This window comes from Nestor notabilis, unplaced genomic scaffold (genome assembly GCF_000696875.1).
Source record: "Nestor notabilis isolate BGI_N333 unplaced genomic scaffold, ASM69687v1 scaffold12501, whole genome shotgun sequence".
Classification (NCBI taxonomy): domain Eukaryota; kingdom Metazoa; phylum Chordata; class Aves; order Psittaciformes; family Psittacidae; genus Nestor; species Nestor notabilis.
This window is the reverse complement of record NW_009914263.1, coordinates 64,463-73,821: the sequence shown is the minus strand read 5'-3', so window position 1 is coordinate 73,821 and position 9,359 is coordinate 64,463. Positions and strand designations below refer to the sequence as shown.

The 9,359-nt window shown below is 37.4% G+C and overlaps 1 protein-coding gene across 1 annotated transcript in view; it reads right to left on the bottom strand.

Annotated features, from left to right (window-relative positions):
- Positions 1 to 9,359, bottom strand: part of MYPN (myopalladin) — a 48,301-nt gene that overhangs the window by 5,069 nt on the left and 33,873 nt on the right. Inside the window, 5 exon segments of the mRNA XM_010023570.1 lie at positions 78 to 285; positions 1,794 to 1,920; positions 2,428 to 2,507; positions 3,425 to 3,574; positions 3,846 to 4,067. Coding sequence (XP_010021872.1) covers positions 78 to 285; positions 1,794 to 1,920; positions 2,428 to 2,507; positions 3,425 to 3,574; positions 3,846 to 4,067 — 787 coding nt within the window.

Genomic DNA, 9,359 nt, shown 5'->3' with positions numbered 1-9,359 from the left:
AGGGAAACTAAGCAAAGTACATTTGAAGAAATATGTACCAATAACTTCATCGTGACTAGTTTTTCAATGATTCTTACCTACAACAGTGAGCTCCAGACTAAATGAATTTTGTCCTGTTTTATTAGTGGCAAGGCAAGTATAAGTTCCAGCATCATTTTGTGAGAGAGGATCAATAAGCAGAGAGTGTACTCCAGTCTCTCTGACCAGCATCTTATGGGTGCCGTCTGGTAGCACAGGTTTGCCGTTTAGGAGCCACGTCAGGTCTGGAGTTGGTAATCCACTCACCTAAAAGACAGTGAAACAGAGAGAGACAAATGTCAAACTGACAAATAGATTTTAGTAAATAAATAGGTAAGTCTTTTTTTTTTTTTTTTCCAAATACTGACTGAATTATGTCAAAGTCTAGAACAGAAAGATTAAGGTTTGTTTGTTTTTTTTATTTCTCAGCTTCTGTTTTCTGCTGATTAGTTCCAAAAGGGAGAAATCCAGAAAACAAGCAAGCAAAAAATACATGAAATGTCTAAATTTTTCTTAGTCAGATAGGAAGATACTTGGTTATATATCAGTGTCACAAAAGACTCCTAGTAATCTGCTAGTTTTCTGGGTTTTTTGTAATGCTGGGTATAAATCAAAACCCTGGATCTAAACCACTACAGAGTTTAATAGACATTAAGTGTTTTATACAAATTACTTTGTGTTTCATAAATTTGATGAAGAATGATATAGTTCTTTGTAGCTGCTAAACTTACATGCTTTAGAGCACTATAGATTAAATATCTCTTAGAAAGTTTATTAGGCTGTATTATAGTCTTAACGATCTTTCCAATAGATAGAAGTACTTACTCATGTCTGAAATACTTTCCAAATGATATTCTACAAACCAGAGAAAGAGGGAAGTAGAACTTTCCTGAACGAGGACTGCTGTCTTCTAGGTTTGTGCAATACCAGACATGCTTTAAAGGCTTCATAAGCCAAGGTAGCAGAGCTAAGAATAACAAAATTCTCTGGCATGCTCCCTAGTAAGGTTTTCATTGTAAATGAGTAATGAATCCTGTTCGTCTTCAGGACATTAACTAGTGCTTCAGAGCTTCTACCCTCTTCAAGATAAGAGACATTCTGGAGTGTGAAAGAGGTCAATGTCAGCTGTACCACCTTTGCTGCACTACTGGAACATATAAGAACTACTGAAATATGTTGGAGCAGATGACTTTCTTAGAGCTGTTCAACAACAGGATATTTCCTGCATGTACTCTAGCCTCTGACAACTCTCTCATGTCAGGATTTGAATCTGTAAATGGGTATGTTTCTGCATCTGTGCATACCAGGGAAGCATAAAATGAAGTGGGCTCTCTTCCCTCTTTTCAGGGAGTATTAACCTTCAGTAATTCAGTCCAATACAATGGGAACATTTGCTTGAACAGAATGCAACATGCTGAATCCTTTCTTTCTCATGGTTTTGTGCTATTCTGGATTATGTTCAAGAATCTGATAGCAGAGCAGAGTTCATACTGGTAAAGGACACGGTACACATATCTAGTAATTTGAACAACCTTGTAAGTAAGACTTCTATTTCTGGGGTTGTGTTTTCTATGTTCTTCATTCCATATAGAATGTGTTGAAGAGAAATGCCCTGAATCAGCTCAGATACAATGGCAATAAGAAATATTTTTTTTTTAAATGAAGCATTAAAACTTTAACAGGTGTTCAGTCATGCAATAAAAGACATGAAAACACCTAGCAATACATGTACAGAGTCAGAGGGAGTAAGAATGAACAGAGGAAATAGTTAATACCTTACAATCCAACCTACAAAGTCGCCCTTCATGTGCTACCATGTCACCTGGAGCCTGTAGAAAGTATGGCCTGAAAAAGCGTTCTTGAACTGCCTCTTTGTCTCCTTCTGGCACCCGGGATCGTGTTCTGCAACACAAAAATTGCATGTATATGTTTGGAAGGCAGAGTTTTTTCCTAATGCTTAAAAAAAGGAAGAAATTGTTGAAAAGGATGAACAGATAGAGTTAGATAAAAGAGCAGAAAGAAATGGACTGATGGAAATTTAATACTTGCATATTTTCCACTTAGAAAGATTACCAAATTAGCTATATCATGTAGTATCATTGGATTCCCAGGCTATCCTTCACTTCTTTTTGCCGCCTTTTGGCTGAATTTCATCTTGCTAATCCATTCCTTGCCTTTAACTCTACTGCGACAGGTAAATAAAATAATACTTTACACTTAAACTTCCCAGTATTTGAAGATGACCTTCAAAAATACTACATTCTAGAAGTGACCTTTTGGGTCACTCTTACTTCCATTTTATCATTGAGAAGTGAAGTACAGAGTGCATTGAAGTACAGTAGTTAGTTATTTTGAACACCTTCAGTAAGAAACATAAAAAGGGTCTGAAGGACTTGTCTTTTTTTTTACCTGTGAGGCTGAACTGTTGATACTCGGCCCCGAACAGGGATACTCTGTACCATCAGGTGGCCTGAACAACTGATTCTCCCCTACAAATTACAATGGAAACAGAATTAATAGTTTGTTAATAGCTCATTTTATGCAACGTATAAATATTTTATCATTTACAATGCAATAGGATTTATTTTATAAAGTAGATGAATTATAGTATAAATATTACTTTTTCAAAGCAAATGTTATTAGCATGTGGTGGAGTGCAAGTGAGGACGGGGTTTCTTTGTGTGTCTAGAGCAGTGTGTTTCTCAGCCTTTTCAAGGCTATGGCAGCGTATTTAGCAGTGGTGCTGTGTAAACCAGCTTGAGCAGTGTCTATCCCTGCTTGCTCATTCCTGCCACCGTCTCTCCACAAGGACTAGCACATGTGTTTGTGCAGTCACATAGAAACTGTAAAGTAGTTGGGTTGAAATATAATTCAACAAAAAAGGAAAAAATTCGAACTGGAAAAAGTTACCTGATCTACTTGAGTGTACTGCTAAATAAACAACTAAGCTAGCACAGGGTGACAGAGAATGGTATTCGGGTATGAGAACATTTGCAGATCCACATTTTTGCATCCTAAGTATAGAATAATTGTGTTAGGTAACACTTCCAAATTTGACATAACTCTTTGTTTCCTTTTGCTCTATTCTTTCTGCCCCATATATGTCTGTCTTCTTACCGCATCTCAAAAGGTATCTATCAGCAGCACAGGTGGTGGGATCAGAAGATAGGACAGGAGTTATTAATGTGAAAAAATGTCCTCAACAATTGTGACAGGGATGTGTAAGAATAGGGCAGTAGTTTCATCATTCTTCATTACATGGTTTTCTCTCTTATCCTCTGAAGCAACTTGATTTTTGATAGCCACCACACAGTGTCAGACGAGGTGGCCCAATCTCTGTTCCTTTTAACGTATGTTAGAAAAAGATGAAACAAGAATTTTTGTAGTGGAAATTAAAACACCTTACTTGTGGGTTTGCAGCCATAATTGTATAGTTGCCATCATCGTCATTAGTGGCAGCTTCAATATGTAAAGAACATGTTCCATCTTCTTCTCTGTTCATTTTGAAATGCGTGTTTTTCTTTGAAATCTGCTTGCCGTCCTTGAACCAGTATACCTGTAGTGATCAGACACCCCCCAGTGACATATTGCTACCTGTAGTCAGTTGTGAGGCAGTCCATACATTATATCAAGGCCTGATACATGCTCAGGAGCAGATATTTTTGGTATAGAAAGTCACCACTTTCTAAAATTAAAAGAAATAATATATTATTTGGTTTAGAGCTATCATCTCCAAAGAGCCATGTTCTTAGGAATGAGGCTTTCCAGAGGGATGTATAGAAAATAGCATTTTTACTCCTTTACTGCTAACAGTGAGAATGTCCTACCTTGGGAACAGGTATTCCAACTATTTTGCAAGTGAATGTAATCGGAGATCCTTCCATTACCCGGAAGTGCTTAAGTCTCTTATCAAATATTGGTGCTATGTATTTGCCTGTAGGGATTTCCTCGTGTTGGACTTCATCATCTGATTCATCCACCGGGGTACGTTCAAGGCGAAATTCTATTTCGTTCATCAGCCTCTGCTCAAAACTTGAAATCCTGTATTCCTGTAGAGTGAGAGGCACGGTTCTGAACAAGATGAGTCATGTTCTGCGGTATTTGTAGTCCTTTGCCCCTTTAGACTGATTTTAAAGTTAGTGAAAATAAAAATGCCTACATAAACCGGGACATATTAAACCAGTCTGAATTTGGTCTGCTGACACAGATTCTCATTGCCTTTTGAGTTTGCTGAATGCAACTAATGAAACTGAGTTTTTTCAAAGGCAGCTAAAAAATCAATCATGTAATTGCTCCACCTCCCTATGAAAAAACTATACTGTTGATCAGAAAAAATTATTAAGATATACCAGATTTTTGAGGATTTAATATTCAAATGTAAGTCATCTTCTAATTACAGAAATGAAAACTGCTATATATTTCAATTCAGAATTCAATAAGGAAAACTATGCCTACTAAAAGAGAAAGCTAGGAAGAAAGTGAAATATTTTCAGCTAATTTGCCTTCAGGTTAAAATTTGACCAGATTTCTAGCTTGTGTAACTGACAAGGCAAAACATATACCACATTTAAATCCTTCTTAGAAGATTAAACAGATTATGCAAGAAACTCAGTCTATTCCTACCATAAATGACCATTTCCAGATAGTTTGATGTGATTATGACCCTCTTCCTAATCCCGTGAAGTCAATTAGAAACCTCTCTACTTGGCTGTTTTGCATGAGGATGTCTCTTGTCTAGACCAAAAGGCATTTGGCCAAATGTCTCTTGCTGTGATATGTGAAGCTTAAGAACAACAGCCAGCTTCAGTTTTTGGCACCAAAACAATGTTTATCCTCGGCATGGATACACCTGAATGGACTTCTCTGGTAGCAGACGCTGCCTAGCTACACTAACATAGACAGCTGCAAGAATGTCTGGCTTAAATGGTAATAAACTGTCTTGCAGGGAAGCTTGTATTACCATATGTAGACCTGTAGCAGTAACCAAATCAGTTTGCTCAGACCTGGATTTATGCAGTTTGCAAGGCCAAAGCTTGCATTCCTTCTTCTATTGGAGGACACTGACATCTCTGTGAGCAGACTTATGTTTTATTCTGCTGTGGCAAGCTTGGATCTTGAGAATCTCGCTTTATTCTGTCAGATACTGCTATTACAATGGGTTTTGTTGCTTTGTTGTAGGACGGAAATGATCTGTGGCTTGGAAGATAAATACTTGAGCAATTCCAAAAGTCCAATTCTCATAATTCTAATTTTTTAAATAGAATTCTACAAACTGGCAAACAGTATATAAGGGTGTAGCCTATCCTTAGATATATTCCATTTGCTGAAAAAAACCCCAAGTTTCAGAAAAAGCATCTCATCTGAAATGTTATAGAAAATTAGAGAACCAGCAGAGATCCCAAATCACTGGGACTTACATCTCTGATCATTTAGCCTTTTCGTCATACTGCTGGTGATGCTCTTGACTAGTAGATTCCAAATAGTAAAGAGCAAAGATGGAGAGGCAGCACAAAATTTTTGCTGACAAAATCTTCTGATTTCTTCAGGAGACCGAGGAGACAGAAGTAGCAAAAGGTTGAGAGGTTATAGGGGAGTTTTGAGGAGAAAGGGATCTGTAAGACTTGGGGGCGAGAGGAGGCAGCCACAAGGTAAAAAAGGTAGAAATTGCCATGGTGAAATAAGTACCCTGGTAATACCTGATTTTGGTACTTTAATGGTAGATGTTGAGTATCAGTCTCTTAATCTTTTTTGGGGGGGTGTTGCTGTAAGGTGAGCTCTAGTAAGGTCTGGCTGTGGTGGGAAAAGGCAGACAGCTGTGCAGGGAGGAAAGGACTGATGAATGAACTCCCTTTACTGGAAACTGAGTCCTCCTTCCACTCCTCCCTTCTCTGATGCTGCAGGGGCTATTCCTTCTACACAGCTTTGGAGCAGTGCCAATAATTACAAGGTAAGAGGAATGTTTACAGGGAGCTTAGATCACTCAGTCTCCCCTTCAAGATACCTTCCTTACCTTTAATGCTCTCCCTCCACTCTGACAGGGGCAGTCTGCTCTCATCAGAGAGTATCAACTTTCTTCAAATTACCACTGCAAGTACGGCTTTGCCAAGCAGGAGCTTTGGAGCTTGCAGGCCTGTAGAAGTGTGCAATACATGTGCCAAATGGTAGGAGCCAGCCACTAGATGGTACCATCCGCTTTGTTAGTTAGCTTTGTTTTCTCTGTGGGCTGGCCAACAGCCTTATAAAGTTTCATCTTGTCGAGATTTTTCTTTCACACAGCATGTCTCAAATCACTTTAATAGATCAAATTCTAATCTCAGTTAAGCCAGTGTAAAACTTGAGATTCTCAGATATCTGATCAACCAAAGCTATTATTTTTCAATTTAGATGGTGAGAGCTGGTTGTAGTGTTCTAAGGGAAAGTTAAGAGATCAGTTTTCTACCTTTGATACTGAGAAAAAGTCCTGTGTATTTTTAGGAAGGAGGAATCAAGTAAAAATCAGGGAGTTACTACTAAGTTCTAAGACAACCATGTCATCAAAATGTGCTGCAGTCGTATTTTCTTTCTAGAGTCTCCCATAAATTAAGGAATTCAAACCTAAATACTTTGTTGCAAGCAATGTACTGAAGAACATATTTGGAGTTTTGGTTTCCTTCTACTTCTTTGAGAGCTTTCAATAGTTTCCTTCATGTTGTTTTAAGTAGTTCTTAGCAGCAGAGAGCAGAATCTGTGGCAAAAAAATGACCTACTGAGAAAGGATTGCTTCGGGTGTTTGTATTTTCTGTAGGACCTGAAGATGCTATATATAATTACTTTAGGAATGAAATTGTTTTCAGGGATTTCACATGCTGTGTGGCCTTTGGAAATGTGGAAGCTAATTAGGATTAATTCAGGTAGGGCTTATATATTTCCCTCCTTCCCTTTCCATCATCTAAGAATTTGGCACATGAATAAAGGTCAGAGCAACATCACAAGTATGGTACTGAAAGTCTCATTTCTGTCTGTTTAAACATGTTACTGTTTATTGTGTAATGAACCTCTCAAAAACTACATAATTTCTGAATATTGGTTGTATGACAACATCATTATAAATACACCGTTTTGCATACATTTCCCATTTATCATATTTGATCACTTTTGAGCACTGTTATTGCCCTTGCAAAGATAAGCCAATTTTCAAGTGTTATGTGTGTTTAGAGGGCAACAGTGGATGGATGGATGGAGTAGGTGATGTGACTCACAAATCGGTTATCTCAGAAGCTAGTCACAGGAAGTCTGTGAAGAATTTTTGCTTGGAGAAGGCATCTCTGAGCTCAGAATAAAATGAGTAGGGATGAAAAGTGTTAGGACTTCTCACAGTCAGATAGTAATCTGAAAGCAGTAGTCTAGAAGGCTAAAAAATGGAAGAGGGCTTTTGCAAGAGCCGACACCTTTTAGATTTTAAGTATAACACAATAAAGAACAAAGGAAGAAAAAGCAGGGGGCCTGCATCTGCTTTCGCATACAAAACTGTTCAATCTGCATAATCTGTAAATCAGCACACCAGTTAATTACTGTCCAGTGAACCTTACCAACAAGTAACATTGTTTTTTTATGGCAGTACATAAATCTGTCACTGGACTATCTTAGTTGTATACAGTCTTGGACTTTATTGAGCTATGTGCATGTTTCATTAGACCTACAAAGTGTGAATGTGATGACTTTTTTCAGAATGATGTAACTAATCTCTAGATCAAGATTTTCTTTAGTTCAGTTTTCTGGTGACTGTGTCAAAAGCAGGTTTTGGAAATGAAAATTGCTAATGACAAGAATAATGTTTGAAATTAAAAAGGCAGTATTGTACTTTAAATACATTCTCAATTGTATTTTGAAGATGAGGGAATCATTGCGTGGTCCCTGAAGTGAGCTGTTCATCATACGGTGTTCTCTAGCAGAGGGAAGTAATGGGGCTAGGAAGGCATTAGCATTACACTTTGAAGGCATCCTGTTAATGAGTAAGGTGTTGACTCCAGAACAAAATGCTACAGAGTGGAGTTAAAAGGCAATGAAATACTTCAAGCTAATGTGAGAGTCCAGTATTGTTTATAGATAGTTGAGTTTAGTCAGCAGTTTTTCATAATGATTTTATTTTTTTCAGATTCACTGCTGTCCTAAAGAAGTAATGGTATGTAATATTAATAGTGTAGGGTTGTTGTAGTCATAATGCCCTAGAGATGAAACCAAACAATGCTGATAAAGATAATTAATGTCTTTTGTTCCCTCTACTCCATAGGCACAGGTGTAAGTTCTCTAACCAACTAATATAAATCAAACTTTGAGCAATTATTTTCAAACTGCAATTCACCTAATGTTTCTTGCTTGTTTTGGATCTGAAGAAGTTTTGTATGAACACTGTGTCATTTTTTTCCTGACTGATGTGCTGAAGACATTAATTTCTCTAAAATGTCACTTCATTAAGAAATGTGGGCAGTTCTTACTTTTCATGTGTCTGCTTGCAGAAGAAAATATGATAGTGGAGGCAATGCATTTCATCGGGCCACTTTGAAATTAATCATGGACAAGTTTTCTCTCACATTTCTTGAGTTCATGTGACTCTGAATGTAGGTACATAACACAGAAAAAGGTATAAAATAAAAGTAGCAATTTGTCAAGACAAATGCATATTGCTGCACTGTCAACACTGGGCAATCAATACTGGTGGCTGCTTCTCTGTCCATGGAAGACACAAGAGTCACTGTGTTTCCACACAAACATCACAGGCTCTGCTAAGAACCAGGCTGACTCTATGTGTTTGGACTGGCTATTTTAAGGTGTTATGTTCAAAAATACATTTTAAATTAGAAAATATTGAAGTTAGGGTTCCCACAGCCGCAAAGTCTTGCCTGTGTGTTATGCTCATACTTCAGTGTTTGTCTTTCTAAATGTATTGTTTAGTGTGCATATATTATATGCTTTATGAATTACAAGACTAAGTTAACATTGCTGTGAAAATGTTAACACCAGCACATATAGACTGAAGGTGTTACACCAAACAAATCTCTGAAATAAGTGGAAATACACCATTGTATAGAGAATATAATCTTGGATGTTTTTGCTTGTTTTGTCGATTTTCTTCCAGGATTAGTAAAAACAGAAAATAGTTGTTAATACAGCTTTCTGAAGAACTGTATTTATCACATAAGCTATAAACCTATTTCTGAATGTGATTACATAAGTGGAGTAGGGCAGAGTGTTTGTGGTTCAGACAAGTATTTCGTAAAGTGTCACACAAAGAACAAGTAAATGCGATCATAGGGTACAATGTTAAAACTAGGCTGCAGGTCAGCATTCTGAGGAGGCTAAGG